The 16,641-nt window shown below is 41.4% G+C and overlaps 1 protein-coding gene across 1 annotated transcript in view; it reads right to left on the minus strand.

The window, feature by feature from the left end:
* The window catches only part of BBS4 (Bardet-Biedl syndrome 4), a 56,309-nt gene that overhangs the window by 1,003 nt on the left and 38,665 nt on the right, over positions 1 to 16,641 (minus strand). Inside the window, exons 9-16 of the mRNA XM_044659128.1 lie at positions 14,466 to 14,520; positions 13,017 to 13,085; positions 12,106 to 12,258; positions 11,844 to 12,015; positions 11,131 to 11,200; positions 10,389 to 10,530; positions 934 to 1,144; positions 284 to 441 (exon numbers count right to left, since the gene is read on the minus strand). Of these exons, the coding sequence (XP_044515063.1) occupies positions 320 to 441; positions 934 to 1,144; positions 10,389 to 10,530; positions 11,131 to 11,200; positions 11,844 to 12,015; positions 12,106 to 12,258; positions 13,017 to 13,085; positions 14,466 to 14,520 (994 nt within the window). The 3' untranslated portion in view covers positions 284 to 319. The remainder of the gene's footprint in view (positions 1 to 283; positions 442 to 933; positions 1,145 to 10,388; positions 10,531 to 11,130; positions 11,201 to 11,843; positions 12,016 to 12,105; positions 12,259 to 13,016; positions 13,086 to 14,465; positions 14,521 to 16,641) is intronic.

Here is a 16,641-nt window from a genome sequence, read left to right on the forward strand (position 1 = left end):
TCAGCCACTTTCTAGCTGTGTGACTGTGAGCAAGTCACTTAGGCTCCATGACCCGAACACAGTACCAATTGGTGCCAGCGGTACAAACAATACCTAGTAACTTGCCATCTCTTAGCCCACCAGCGGGGCTTTGAGGCATCAGAGAACCCCCCATGCTGAGCGCAGCAGGACAGACAGATGCTGGCTGCCTGGGCTATCAGGCTAATTGGGGTCTAAGGGGAGGGAAGCGAGGAAACACTACTGTGACCCCATGTCCACAGAGCCCCCGCTGCTCTACCATTACCTTTGGGAATCCTTCGTTCTTTCCAAGGAGACGCCTTTATTCTGGGGCCAGCCTGCCTTTCGGTGTCTCTTGGACCTCAGAGCTCAGCTGGGGTGAGTCTGCCTCAGGCTCCAGAGGGAGGGAAGGAGGCTTGGAGAACTGAGAGGATCCTCCAGCACCTGTTAAGTGAGGAAACAGCTCCAGCACTCAGACTCCCCCCCCACCCCCCCAGGGGCTGAGAACTCTGAGCGATTAGAGGAAGAAAATGAGGCCTGCTGGTAGAGGGACCCATGAAGGGTCCAAGGCTTTCTCAGCAGGAGAAAGGATTATGTTTTAGTGCCCTGAGAAAGGGCTTTACTTAGACATGCATCAGCTTATAAAGCTTCCCCACCTGGATGGATGGAGCTAGGCTGGGTCAGGGAAAGTCAAGTGAAAAACCACTTCCAGTACTTCCAAGTTGGCTCTGCATGTCCAGGATGCCAATAATCCAATAACTACCAAAGGCCTAATCCTGGATTTCATTATTTGCCTAAAGACTCAAATACCAATTTGTCAACTTGGTGGGTTTCTTCTGGAGAGTTTTATTGATATTTGCTGTATAAATTGTCATAAACCTGGCTTAAACACATCTACAAAAGTGAAATCCCCCCTAGCCCGCGCAGGCTACTCACCGAGAGGGAGCTGCATGGTTTTCCCAAACCCGGCTGCTGAAGACATGGCTTGTCCTAGAGCTTGGTTGGACCCCAAGGGCTGCTGGAAATTGGAGGATCTGTTGGCTGCAGTTGTTCGATGCTTCGATTTGGGATCTTTAGCTGGTTTAGTCCACACCAATGCTTCTCCAACTTGCAGAGCTGCACCCATTTTCTGAGCCATCTCCACCATCTTGTCCATCCAAGAAAAGAAACATTCTCAAGCAAGCCTGGCCTGAAGGGACTCTAAACATAAACTAGATTTTTGTAAGAGAAGGACTAGTACTAAATAATACCACTTAAGAGCTGGAAAAGCCTTGAACATGGATTCATTTGTTATGCCTCATGAAAGAAAATCTTTGTCCACCTTAGCAAAAGACAAAACAAAACCAAGGACTTCAAAGACTGGTGAAGTTGGGGAGAAGGCACGAAAAAGCAAATAACTCCAACTAGTATAAAATTGTAGTCACTTATTGTTTAAGACAAGCATAGAAATACTCTATCGGATAGGTATGAGGTGGTAATTCAGACTTGCCTTAATTTGCATTTCTCTAAACAGTAGTGATTTGTAGCATTTTTCATGACTATAGTTTTGATTTCTTCATCTGAGAACAGCCTGCTCATATCCTTTGATTGTCAATTGGGGAATGTCTTGAATTCTTACAAATGACTCACTTCTCTATATACTTTGAGAAATTAGGCCTTTGTCAAAGATCCTTGATATAAACATTTTTTCCCAGTTTGCTCTTTCCTTTCTAATTCTGGTTGCACTGGTTTTCTTTGTGCAAACGTTTTAAAATTTCATGTAGTCAGTTACCTATTTTACATATTGCAATGTTCTATTTTGGCCACATAATCTTTCCTTACCCAAACGTCTGACAAGTACACCATTTTGTGCTTCCCTAATTTGTTTTTGGTTTCACCCTTTATTTCTAGATCACATAACCATTTTTATTTTATCCTGATATACGGTGTGAGATGTTGGTCTATGCCTAGTTTCTGCCAGTTTTTGTCAGATTTTTCTGGGAACGCTCCCAGAACTTTGAGTTTAGACCAGTGATTCCCAAAGTGGGCGCATCCAGGAGGGAGGTGATGGCCACACCTTTTTTGTATTACATTCTATTCTGAGTTCAATAAATAGTTTCATAATTTCCAGGGGGCGCTAAGCCAAAAAAGTTTGGGAACCACTGGTTTAGAGCATACTAGATTACTATGGTAATTTACTACTGTGTGTTGATTATCTAATCTATTCAACTGATCCACTACTCTATTCCTTAGCCAGTTCTAGATAATTTTGATAATTGCTTTATAATACAGTTTGAAATCTAGTTTAGCTGAGCTTTCTTTCTTCATATTCTTTTTTCCATTAATTCCCTTGATATTCTTGACCTTTTGTTCTTCCAGATGAGTTTTATCCTTTTCTCTAACTATAAAAAATAATTTTGGAGTTGCCTAACTGATATGGCACTGAATAGGTAAATTAATTTAGGGAGAATTATCATTTTTTATTATATTGGCTTGGCCTACCCATGAGCTTAATTAATGTTTTTCCAATTGTTTAGGTGACTTTATTTTGTGAAAAGTGTTTTGTAATTGTGTTCATATAGTTCCTGGGTTTGTTTTTGTTAAGTAGACTGACTGCCCCCCCCCCAGTTATTTTATATCATCTCTAGTTATTTTGAATGAATTTCTCTAACTCTAGCTGTTGGACTTTGCCAAAGACTTATGGAAATACTGATGATTTATGTGCACTTATTTTATGTCCTGCAACTTTGCTTATGTTAATTGTTTTGATTAGTTTTTTGGTTGATTCTCTGAGATTCTCTGTATATACCATCATATCTTCAAGGAATGCTTTGTTTCCTCACTGCCCATTCTAATTCCTTAAATTTCTTTTTCTTTTCTAATTGCTATAGCTAGCATTTTCAGTACAATACTGTGGTGATAATGGGAATCTTTGCTTCACCCCTGATCTTACTGGAAAGGCTTCTAGTTTATCCCTATGACAGATAAGGCTTGCTGATAGTTTTAGGCAGATGCCATTTAAAGAAAGCTCCATTTATGCCAGTGTTTTCTGTTTTGATAAGGAATGGATGTTGTATTTTGTCAAAAGCTTTTTCTGCATCTAGTGAGATTATATGGTTTTTGTTAGACTTTTTTACTGATATGGTCAATCATGCTGATGATTGTTCTAATATCAAATCATCCCTGCATTCTTGGTATAAAATCCACCTGGTCATGGTATTGATCCTTGTGATATTTTGCTGTAATCTCCATACTCATATTTTATTTTAAAATTTTGCATCAATTTTTTTAGATTGGTCAATAGTTTTCCTTCTGTTTTAGCTCTTTCCAGTTAAGGTATCAGCACCACATTTGTGTCATAAAATGAATTTGGCAGAATTCCTTCAACTATTTTTAAACATTTATATAGTACTGGAGTTCACTGTTCTTTGAATGTTTCATAGAATTCACTTATGAATCCACCTGGCCCTGAGGATTTTTTCTTGATGGTCTGTTCAATTTCTTTTTCTGAGATAGAACGGTTTATTCTATCCTATTACAAATCTGGGCAATTTATATTTCTTTAAATCTTCATCTGTCTCACTTAGATTGTCAGATGTATTGGCATATAGTTGGGCAAAGTAATTTCTAATAATTGCTTTAATTTCTTCCTAATTGGTTGAGAATACACATTTTCCATTTTTTGATACTGATAATTTGATTTACCTTCTTTTTTGAAATCAAGTTAACCAATGGTTTCTATTTTATTTTTTCCTAAAACCAGCTCCTTATCAATGGTTTTTTCTCAATATCAATATCTCCTTTGATTTCCAAGATTTCTAATTTGTTGTTTAATTGGGGATTATTAATTTGTTCTAGGTTTTTTTTAATTGGGGATTTAAAATTTGTTCTTCTAGTTTTTTCCCATTGAATGCCCAATTCATCAATCTGTTCTTTCTCCATTTTATTGATGTAAGCATTCAGAGATATTTTCCCCTATGTACTGCTTTAGCTGCAACCCATACATTTTGGTATGTCATTGTCATTCTCTTTAAAGAAATTGTTTTAGCTTCCAAATTTTTTGTCTTTCTTATTTCGTTGAATGTAATTTTTATTACAATATCATCTTATAGGGATACATTTAATATTTCTGCGTTTCTACATTTAGCTGTGAGATTTTTATGCCTTATGTCAGTGATGGTGAACCTAAGGAAAAATGCCAAAGATGGCATGTAGCGTGCTTTCTGTGGGCATGCAGCTGCCCCCAAAGTTCGTTACTAGAAAGGCAGAGGGACTCGGGCAGAGCTGCTCTCTTCTCCCCTCCACCACACCTGATGACATTTTCTGACATCCCCCGCCCCTCTGCCCAGCAGCCAATGGGAGCGCACAGGGGTAAGGTGAGCAACTCACAAGCAGCCCAGCACTTGGACTACTCCCTTCCCCCTCTCTACTCACTGAAGACATTCCTCACTTCACCCACCCTTCCACCCAGCGGCCCAATGGGAGCACTTCCTCCCTCTCCTAGTTGAGATGGCAAGCCCAGCACAGGGTGGGGGGTGGGGCACAACACGTGGTCTCTAAAAGGTTCACCATCACTGCCCTATAGTATATGGTCAGTTTTTTTTAAGATGCTATGTACTGCTGAGAAAAAGCTATATCCCTTTCTATTCCCATTGTTTTTTCTATCAGTCTAGCCTATCAGACTTTTAAAAAATTTTATTTACCTACTTAACTATTAATTTATTTTTTGGTTGGATTTATCTGTTCCTGAGAAGGAAAGGTTGAGGTCCTCTTTCCTGTAACTCATGTAACATTTTTAGGAATCTGGATCCTTTGTCATCTGGTGCATACACATTTAGCACTATTGTTTTATTGTCTATGGTACCTTTATCTAGATGTAATTTTTTCTTATTTCTTTTAATTAGGTCAATTTTTATTTTTGCTTTGTCTGAAATCACAATTGCTACCTCTATTCCTTTTTTACTTTAGCTGAAGCATAATAAATTCTACTCCAACCCCTTACCTTTATGTGTTTCTTGTAAACAGCATGTTGTGGGGTTCTGTTTGTTAATACAATTTGCCATCCTCAATTTTGTGGATGCGTTCATCTCATTTAGATTCCCAGTTATGATTACTGTGCTTCTCTCCATCTTATTTCCCTTTTCTTTATCCTTATCTCTCCTTTCAGCCTTTTATTGTTCAAAATTATTTGCTTCTGACCAATTCCCTCTCCATTTTTTCTGTCCCCCTTCTCTTATTTCCCCATCCCTTCTAGTTTCCTATAGGGTAAGATAGTTCTCTATAGCTGAGTGTAAATATTATTCCTGCTATGAACTAATTCTGTTGAGAGTAAAGTTCATGCATTGCCCCATATTCTCCACTGTATTGACTCTTATGTGTCTCTTTCTTTGAGATCATTTGTCCCCTTCTCTCTCTCCTTTTTTCTTCTCCCAATCCTTGTCCCCCTTATTTATTTATTTAGGCTATCATCCCATCCTATTCAACTTACTCCCTTCCTTTTGTGTATACTCTTTCTCACTCTCCCAATAGAAATAAAAGCATTTAAGTATTTTGGTTTCTTTAAATATCCTAAGTATCTCTAGTATCATAGATATCTTCAGTATCTTAATTTCACAGGGTAAATAATACTTGAGTTGTAATACTAGATCAGTGATGGCAAGTCTCTTAGAGATAGAGTGCCCAAACTGCAACCCTCAAGCTGTATGTGAGCTCCCCCTCTTACTATAGGCAGGGGAGAGAAGAAGCCCTCCCACTGGATTGCTGAGCAGAGGGGCAGGCCATGTAAGAAATGTCCTCAGGCATTCATGGAAAGGGGAAAAGGGAGCAAGCACTTCCAACACATGTGCTATAGGATCACCAACATAATCCTAGATCATTTGCCCTTTAGAATATTATATTATATAACTTCCAGTCCTTTAATGTAGAAGTTATTAGAGCCTATGTAATCCTGACAGGGGTTCCACAACACTTAAATTGGTCCCTTCTGGCTGCTTGTAGCACTTTTTCCTTGACCTGAGCATCCTTTAATTTTGCTATAATGGTCCTGAGATGTTTATTTTGGGCCTCTTTTGGTGGCGATTAGCAGATTCTCTCCATTTCTATTTTCCCCTCTTGTTCAAGAATATTAGGACATCTGATGATTTCTTGTCATATGGTGTCTAGGCTCTGTTTTTGCTTATGACATTCAGGAATTCTACTGATTCTTAAAATTATCTCTTCTGTGTCTATTTTCCAGGTCAGTTGTTTTTCAAGTAAGATATTTCCAATTTTCTTTTTTTTTCATTCTTTTGATTTTGTTTCCCACTTTTTGTCATTAGCTTCCATTTGCCCAATTCTAATTTTTAGAAGTCATTTTCTTCCTTTATTTGTTTCCTTTTCCATTTGGCCAATTCTTTTTAAAAAATTGTTTTTTTCAGTCTGTTTTGGAGCTTCCTTTTTCATCTGGCCCATTGTAGTCTTTAGGAAGCTGTTTTACTATCAGTTCTCTTATTTGATTTTTAAGCTTCTTTTCAAGTTCTTTCAGGGGTTCTTTGGGAGCCTGACACCCTTCACACTTGCCTTTGAGGTTTCATGTTTCCATTTTGGCATTGTTGTCCTCTTCTGAATTTGCATTTTTATTTTCCCTGTCACTAAAGTAATTCTCCAAGGTCAAGTTGTTTTTTTTTTTTTTGTCTTTTATTCATCTTTCCTTTTTTTGTCACCTTATCTATATATTAAGTTCTGCTTTGCTCTTGGGGTAGAGTTCTAAGCTTGTAGTGTAGTCTGCTTTGGTGCCTCTAGCAGGTCTGAATGCCTCTGGCTCCCACAATGTGTACCTGGGGTGGGAGAGTGGCTGAGCTGACTTGCTGTGAGGAGGCTTGCAGCTATTTTGTACAATTGGATTCTGCTTTTCTTGCTGCTAAGTCCCTTTGGTGTCTCAGAAGGTGAGCTGGTCCCTGCTCTGCCATTATTGTTTCTTAGGCTGGTTCAGTAGATTAGTCCTGCCTATACCTGTTCAGTGGTTTGGTCCTGCCTGTACCTTTTCTTGGGCTATGATTGGGGGACTGGTCCTAGGCTCCTTTCCTCAAATGTGCTTGATGTGATGGTCTAATCATTATCTTTTCCTGGCCACACTCAGTGGGGCAGTCCTACTGTTCCCTTTTCTCAGACAGTGTTTCATAGGCTGGTCATGCCTCTACCTTTCCCTAGGCCAGGTACAATGGGCTGGTCCCCACTCTGCTGGTTCCCCAGAGTTATAGGAACTGGTTGAGCTACTTCCTCTTCACATCCTGATGAGATAGGCCCCTCCTCCTTTTCTTAAGTGTTTTTTTTTTCTTTTTTATATGTGTGGATGTTTGGAGATGGGTTTAGGCAAACTGGAACATTCTTTACTCTGCCATCTTGGCTCCCAGAAGTAGAAGGACAATCAAAGGTTTAAAATCTTGGATGGATAAATTATAGGGCCACTAGTTGCAGGGGGAGAGGTTTTGGACATGTTCAATTTAAAGTTCAGCCAGGATGTGCCAGTAAGTAAATTGTAGGCAATAAGAAAGGTATGTCTAGAGAGCTAAGAGAAGAAAGTGTGACACATACTTTATTTAGATGGTAATCTGCTTTTAGGAAGTAGCTAACAACATGGAAGGTAATGAAATTGCTAAAGAAGAAAATGTAGAGAAAGAAAAGAGACCGATAGAGAGGACTTTAGGGAACAACAGTATTAAGGAATCAGGAAGGGCAGGTAAAGGTTAAGGATTTAAAGGTTAAGGGTAGGATGGTAAGTTAAAAAGGAAAGGAAAGAACCAGGAAAAGCCAAAGGAAAAAGAATCTATCCAGATGGAGGGTGTGATGGTAGCAAACTCCCTAGAAGCCAAGAAGGATAAGGACTAAGGAAAAACCATTGGTTTCATCTAAAAAGGAGTTGCTAGTGATCTTTGACAAAGCAGCTCTAGGAGTAGTAGTAGGGACAGAAAGCAGATTGAAAGGAATTGAGGAATGAGTGAGAGGTGATAGGAAGGGAAGGCTTCAGACTACTTAAAAGAAGTTTGTCAAAGAAAAGTAGTAAAAGTGATTATAGCTCTATGAGCCAACAGATAACATGTGAATTTCCCGAGACAGGGAAGATATGCAAAAGTTTACAGGTAAATGGAATAGAAGAGGTCAAAGATGTATAAAAGAAGTATATTGCTTAAGCAAGGTCCTGGAAAGAGGGAGCAGATAGTCATAAGGATACTGGTAAAGGTACCAGCCGTGGCAATAGGTGGCCCAGTGGACAGTATTGGGCCTGGAGTCAGGAAGACTCAGACACTTTCTACCGTTATGATCCTGGGGAAGCCTGTCTGTCTCAGTTTCCTCATCTGTAAAATGGGGATAATAGCAACCAACCTCCTAGTTTGGTGTGCAGATCAAATGAGATATTTGTAAAGCGTAGTGCCTGGTACATAATCAGTACTTAATAAGTCCTTATTCCCTTTCCTTGGCAGAAACCAAGGACACCTATTCTGAGCAAGACAGAAGAAGTAGAGAATGGGGTGAGGAAGATGCATTATGGAGAAGATCTGAGTGCATTCAGGGAGACAGCTTCTGTTAAAAAGTTTAGAAGTGTAAGAAATAAAATTAATATAGAGTGAAATAAAATTAATATAGAGTGGTAAAATTAAAAATATCATGGTTTCAAAGGGTTTGTTGAAAGCCATTTAGAAAAATGAAGCCATGTGCCTGTTGAGTTATTTTAAAGGGACCCGCCATTTACCTGTTCCTCCCATCCTCACTCCTGCTCCATGATCACAAGAAAAAGAAAGAGGGAAGAGTCAGCCAACTATATAACAATAATGTGACCACATGAACGTGAAGGCACAGGAGAGATTAAAGGGGATTTTGGGAAAACTAAGGACTAATGGGGGATGAAGTCCAAGGTTTAAATCTCCATTTATACAGAAGAAAGGAGATGTGTATTATAGAAGGTAGAAGGCCAAATTGGCTTTCTTCTATTAAAACAGAAGGATAAGGAGGAATTGAGGCTTAAAAGAGAAAAAGGTTTGAAAATGTTATAGGAAATGAATAGGAGAGCTGAGCAGCAATAAGGACTCAATTTAGGTGATGCACCCTAAGTTTACAGTAGATTAAATCATCATGATTTAGTGATTTGGCCCAGTGACGGCAGACTCAGGTGGCAGGAGAATGGGACTGATGACTTTCAGATGCTATTTAGTGTCACTGAAGAGCAGACCAAAGGGTCAAGAATGAGCAGATAGGCAAGTAAAATGACACTGGCATTTTGCTTCCTTAATAAAAAGGTATGTTAATGGTCACTTAGCACATTTTAATTTAAACAGTCATTATCCTTTTCTGATAAAAAAGGACCTTCAAGGCAGTTAACTGAAGCATTAACCAGCAAGCTTTTAATTACCACCTACTATGTGCCATGCACTAGGGAGACAAAGAAAGCTGAACTGTCCCTACCTTTAAGAAGCTTGAGTTCTTTTGGGAAGAAATAAGCTCCTAGGTCCATGAAAGACCCACACAAATAACCATGGAGCTACCATGAAAGGATTCCTACAGCTGTTGGCACTTGAGAAGGAAGAATGAGTTACATATAATGAGTGGCTAGAGGGAAAGTTTGGCTCAACACAATATATAGAGAGGGATGATATGTAATAAAGCTGGAAGTAAGATGTAGCCTGGTTGTGATGAAGCTATGAATACTGAAGAGATGAATTTCTATTTGGTCCCCAGGATAAGAGGGAACTACTGGTTTCTTGAGTGAGGGTGGGGTGATATGGTCAGATGTACACTTCCTAGGAAATCCCTAAGGCAACAGTGTGAATGATGTGGTCAAGTAGGGAAGCCCCTGAGGAGCTACTGCAATAGTCTAAAAGACACAATGTAGACATCAATGATAGGCCAGAGGCCTTGGGAACTAAGGACAAGGCCTAGGGAAATGTTGCACTTGTGGAGGTGAGACGTGAGAGAAATAGAAAATGGTAGATATATCGGATGAGAGAAAAAAATGAGGATGACCCTGAGGGATGGGATCCACTTACTAGGAGGAAGGTGGTACCATTGACAAATAAGGGCTGTTCTGAAAAAGGATGGATTCTGGGGGAAGAAAATTAGTTCTGTTTAAACATGTGAAGCTATATTCATAAGATGAATGAAAATGATGGCCTTATTTTTTTTAAAAGGAGATGGATTACTAAGAAGTAGAAATTGGTAGGATACATTGGGAAATGTGACTAAAGCTATAAAAAATAGTAAAATTTTATTTTTTTTTAAATTATGTCTTTCACAATGCCAGCAATATTAGAATACACACGCCATCCACACACTACACTTTGCAAACAGAACTATTGAACAAGGCCTAGTTGGATAAAGCCTTCTACTGAACTCACTTTATTTGGGGCAGGCCTGTTCAATGCAGGGGTAATCAGACCTACCTCAGGGTCAAAATCCAAAGAGCTGCTCCCCTTGAGTAGGGTGACTTTCTTCTCCATTTCTTGGTATTGGGCCAGGGCCCTCCTCTTCTCTCCCTGATTGTACAGCAGCACAGCATAATTCAAATTTACTAGAGGATTAGACCTGAGGTTGGCAAACACAAAACAAGTGCATTGTGACCTTGTAATGAAAGGCACTTTAGATCACTTTGTGTTTCCCAAGAAAAAATGTAAAATTCTGAATGCTGTATTTTCCCAACAGAAAGGTTAAGAACCAGTTGGTGTCCTGAAGCCTCTTCATGCCCTGCCTGTGGGGCAGTGTTGGCCAAACATCCTCAGTTCAGCCCTCCAAAGAAAGCTTCCCCTCCTCCACCAGGACAAAAGGAAGAACGGCTTTCTCAGAATTCCGCTCCCTGAGCCTCTTAGCACTCAGCAGTCAGGGCTGGACTGACTTACACCTACACTGCCCCTATGTGGCCAGGGCTGCCGCTGGACGACTAAGGATATCATTGGGAACATCCCTAGAATGCAGTCACTATGCTCGGGGCAGGGGATACAGTTCCTACTTCTGCCCCTTCCTGGGGACACGGAGTTCTTCACTTTTCCAAGGAGGAGAACAGGGATCAAGTGGCAAGCCGGGCACAGCAGAAGTGGGGCAGTGCCACAGACCAGGCCCAGGGATTGGACTGTCCTTACCACAGACTAAAAGGGGGCAGAATGTGGGACAAAGAACCCCCCAACTCACTGGTCAAGGGCAACTGCTTCTGCGTAGGCTCGGATGGCATTCTCGGTATCTTCCAGGTTGGTCAGAGCAACTGTGGCACAGAAAAGAAAGCAGTGGCTGGGGTGAAACAAGATCTGCTGATTCAGTGCACCGGCCTGGGCTCCCAGAGCCTCTTACTGTGCCTCCCACAGCCCACAGAATCTCAGAAACTCTGTGTATAACATTCCCAATGATGGAGATCTCACCATCTATTAAGAGAGCCCTTCAACTGTTGAATATCTTTAATTTTCATCCTTTATCCTCATATTGCACTGAGTTCTATTACCATGATACTTTTAGCCATTAGTTCTAGTCTGAACTCAAGTAGTGAGCAAAACAAACGTAGTTCAATCCCTCTTTCCCACGATGGTCCTTAAAACGCTAAAAGGCAATCATGCCTTCTCTTAGAGAGTTGAGGTCCTCGAACCTGGGGCTTTGTGATTCCGAGGCCAAGACTCTTTGCCCTCCCTCTGCCTCTGAAACCTGGAACTTAATGTTGCTGGCTTTGAGGGGCCTTTCATTGAGTGAAACGCCAACCAGCATTACTCCCCCTATGAGACCTTCTTCCTCCCTCAGTTTTCTGACAAATGGCAGTGGGAATGGGGCAGCTCCAGTGGGACTGGACAGGAGCTGTTCCTTCCTACCAGTCAGTGCTCCCTTGACTCCACTGTAGGGTTGACGGGGGCATCACATACTTGCCAAGAGCATGTAGAGCTCCCCCATCTTGGGCTGGAAGTTGATAGCGGCACTGAGAAAGTGAAAGGCAGATGCATACTGCTGCATGGTCAGGTGGACGAGCCCCAAGTTGTACAGGATCTTCCAGTCAAATGGTGCCAAATAGTTGGCTCTTTTCAGACAGCTGATAGCCTACAGGGAAAAGAAATGTAATGGGGCCCAGGCAAGGAGCTAATGAAGACCGGAAGCACCACAGAAGAGAAATAAAAGGGAGGCACTTACCGCAACATACTTCTTCTTGCCAAAAAAGCACATTCCAATGTTGTTCCATAATGGAGGACTTTCAGGCACAGAACAAGCCACGACTCTGTATTTGGTGAGCGCAACATCAAAGTCCCCATGGGTTTGCATCATGCTGCCTGCTGCTAAGATAGCCTAAAAAGTCCACAGGAAACTTCTTTTACCATATAGGTAGAAGATCATTCTTCCACCTTGGAGCCCAGAGGGAGGATACTGCTCCTTCCAGGCTCCATCAGCATGAATGGCTACTACATAGCTAATTTCTAAAAAACCAGAGGAACAAAACTGTTACATTAAAGACACTTAAATAAATGTTAAAGCTTACTCTTCCCATTTCTGAGAAAGAAGCAGGGGTTTTCCTATCTCCCTTTCCTAAGAAAAATACAAGCTTTTCTCAACTATAATCAATCAATGCATCTTCTCTCATGAGCAGGGCCCACTAAGTGCCTCCAGGTTGGGTTAAGTCTTTAAGAGGAAGGACCTTGCAAGTCCTTTTTATATATCTGCAGAGCTCAGTACCTACCTGGCACCTCATAGGCGCTTAAGAAATGCTTGTTGGTTGACTAAAGAAACAAGTCATAATTAGCAAACTGCAGCTCAGTTTTCCCTCATATAATGAGGCAGGCCAGTTCTACATTCTATCAGACTACAAAACCTGGGAGCCTATGCCTGTACCCAGATTTGATCTCGCAGCCTTGTAGTGCCATCTGACTCCAGACAACCACTCAGTGTCACCCACCCATCCATTCTCTTACCTCATAACTTATTCACAGATCTCCATATCTTATTAACAAGCCCCAGGACCCTGCCTGTGCAAAGTTTGCTCTGATTGGCACGAGAGACTATTATATATGAAAGCAATGATGTTCCTGTGGGGCTACATCCTTTGATACCTTATAGTTGGTAGGGTCAAAAGTCAGCGCATTTCCAAGATGTTCAAATGCCTTCTGGTAAATGCCAAGCTTAGGGAGGGTAAAGAAAATAAGAGAACAATATCAGAGAGGCAGGGTAAACTATGACATCCACTAGTCACACATATCTTGGGCTGGACAAGAGAATTCCCATGGTTGAAGCTCTGTCTGTCCTAAGATGAAAACCAGTAGCTCCTGGCATTTTGTAGCTTTTTCCAATGATTTTATGTACAGAAGTGGGTATGGATCTGTGATTTCATTGGTACGGACTCCCAGGAGAAGAAGAGTGAAATAATTGTGATATATCAATGGAATGGAATATTCTTATACAGTAAAATATAAAGAAAATTAGGAATTCAGAAGAACCTAAGAAGATTTGAGACACAGTGAAGAAAAGAAACTCCCAAATTCACACGTCCTTGATGTAAATAAAATACTGATATTGTTGATACCAAAGATCAAAGTTCAAACAGAGATCCTTTCCACTAAGTGATCAGAGATGACAGGAGGATAAAGGAGCCTCAACTTAACAGATGGAAGTGCATTATTGTGTTCATGGAATATACTTTGTATTAGATTTGTTGGAATTCCAACCTGTGTCAAAATGAAGTGTTTCAGGTTTAAAAAAAAAAAAAAAAGAAAAGAAACCATTATTACTTTCGTGACAATCTTCTGTGTGGCTGCCTGGCCAGAAGCAGCCACTGTAGGAGACCAGAGTAACATGTCACTCCTTCTGTCCTCAGCTGTCACATGCAAAGACCTTCAGGGTCCACAAGCCCACCCTCCTACTCCCTTTGGAGGACACAGTTTTTAGGAGACCCCTTTCTTCTCACTTAAGGAAAAAAGAAAGTGGCAAATAGGGCTATGTCCTCTCAGAGTCTGCAGCTATACTACACTGAGGCATCTGAACAGGATGCTGAGTGGCTGGCCTAGAGCCCTTTCCTCCTCTGAAAGCCACCCTGAACCCCACCTGATGGAATAAGGGGATAAGCGGGAAGTAAAAGGGAAGACTCTCCTGCTGTTCTAATTTTGGGCACAATACCTCCACATTTCAGCACCTGTGCACTCCTCTTGAACTGAGGTCTTCAGATGAAAAAGTCCCAACCCAGCCTCAGGAGTCCTGACTTCCAGCATCATCACTGCTGTCTTCACAAGAAACAACTGAACTTTTTCACCAGGGGAGTCATTTGACCTCCCAGTGCTATCCCAGGCTGGCTAAGGAATACAACTGGGCCCCAAACAGACTCTATTCTCATGCAGATGCAGAAAATTAGGAGACATAGGAAAGAATCCTCATGAAAGGCTGTTTGATGTGGCCTTGAGTGAAAAGTATCAAGTCCATATCAAAAGGCTTCAAGGAAAGAAAAACTTTGGACCGAACTAATAGGCCATTTTCAAAATTAGCTTATGAGTGAGGAGAGCTGGGATTACCTGTAAATAGAGTAGTCCTAAGGTTGTGAGAAGTTCTGTATTTTCCGGTGAAAACCTGGAACACAGACCAGTGAGCTTGTTATATCAATTCTAATTAATTAGCCCAAATGGCATGATCCATGCCCCCCTATATACAGGTAAACCAACCTCAGAACTCTACCCTGGGCCCACTTTTCTCCCTACACTATATCTCTGTGATGCTATTCACTCTTGGGGTTCAATGAATCTATCTATGCAAAAAACTCCCATACATCTACAGCCAATGATCACCTGCCCTCCTGAGTTCCATTTCCAGGCCCACATGACTTGCCAACCACCTCCACCTGCTATCTCAAACTCAAAATGTCTAAAAACAGGATTCCTTCTCTTTCCTCCTTAAACTGCTCCTCTTCCTGACTTCCCTATTACTGTCGAGGGCACACTCCCAGATTTTCCCTTTCACTTTCCTCTCACCGCCAAGCAGAGGCCACCTCTCCATCCTCGCTCCAGGTCTCTTGCAGGCACAAATATTTCCGTGATCCTCGTGCAGGCCCTCATCACCTCCTTCCGATTCCTCCCCCCTCTGATCTACCCTCCACACTATTGCCAGCCCCGACCTACCATCACTCCCATGTTTGCTTCCCTAGTGTCTCTGGGACAAAACAAACTCCCAATGGCTCCCATCTATCTTTCTCCCATGTTTCCCCTGACATGTCCTCACAGGTGACAGGCCATTTCCAGCCTCAGGCTTGGCAGCAGTTTTCCCCTCACATGCCTGCATGGCTCTCCCTCCTTACCCCTATTCTTGAGAGTCCTTAACTCCCTTCCCAGTTCACTCAGATGGCTTCTTCTTCAGAGGCTTCTCCCTGACTGATGCCCCCCGGGGTTAGTGCCCAACTGACTTTCTATTTATCTATCTGTGTACTTGCTGTACATACTCAGTAGAACATAAGCTCCTTGAAGAAAGAGATGGTGTTTTTATCTTCAGTGACTAACACAGTTCCTGGATTATAGCAGGCTCTCAATAAATGCTTATTGAATTAAAAGGCTGAATTTAAGTGGCTTAATGGGGTTGGTAACAATCCAAAAGAAGCTGTAGTGTCCCTACTACTTATTCATAAGAACTCCGCCAAGATCACATAGAAAGATAATTTATGCCTCAAGCAGGGCAAGTTGTTTGGTAAAACTGAAGGTTTTTTGGTGGCTAGTTATCATTAAGCATTATCATGCCTTTCAAAAAATGGAAAATGTGGCTGTTGATGGGCCAGAATTGTAAATAACCAAGTAACCAAACATGTATTTGGAGCTTCATTGCCTTGATAAGAAGAGATGAGACTGGGTAGAACAGGAAGGATAAATCTCAGAATAATTCAGAAGATAACTCCTACAAAATGTAACAGAGCAGAGAGACATTCTGCTTTCTGATAAAACCCCATACTATGCTGAAATTTACTGGGACGGCTGTTCCCCTGAAAAGAAATATCCCAAAAAGTGACCTGTGCCAAAACCTGGCAGAACCTGATATACCAGGAGATCAGAAATCACCAGAGTGAAGCCAGTTATCTCCACAATTAAGGTTTTCCCAATTATCAACAATCAGGGCTTTGTCATCTTCTGTACAGGGCTGGATAACATTAGGTATTACTTAAAGGCTTATATCTGCAAAAGTGTCTATGGCTAATATAGGATCCATTCTGTGTTGAGAATGGGGGAAGATCTGAAGATGGAAGGAATATCACAGCAAGCACTAGTCCCCATGTTTAAGGATTACCAGGGCATACTCCCTCCTCTTTTTTTTTAAACCCTTACTTTCCATCTTAGAATCAATACTGTGTTTTGGTTCCAAGGCAGAAGAGTGGTAAGGGCTAGGCAATGGGGGTTAAGTGACTTGCCCAAGGTCACACAGCTAGGAAGTTTCTTGAGGTCAGATTGAACTCAGGACCTCCTGTCTCTGTGCCTGGCTCTCAGTCCACTGAGCCACCCAGCTGAAACCCCCCTTTTGTAAACTCTTACCTTCTGTCTTAGAATAAATACTGTGTATTGGTTCCAAGAAAAAAGAACAGTTAAGGGCTAGGCAATGGGGATTAAGTGACTTGCCCAGGGTCACACAGCTAGGAAGTATCTGAGACCAGATTTGAAGCTAGGACCTCCTGTTTCTAGGACTGGCTCTCCATCCACTGCACTACTGCACCTTCCT

This window comes from Gracilinanus agilis, chromosome 2, assembly GCF_016433145.1.
Source record: "Gracilinanus agilis isolate LMUSP501 chromosome 2, AgileGrace, whole genome shotgun sequence".
NCBI lineage: Eukaryota > Metazoa > Chordata > Mammalia > Didelphimorphia > Didelphidae > Gracilinanus > Gracilinanus agilis.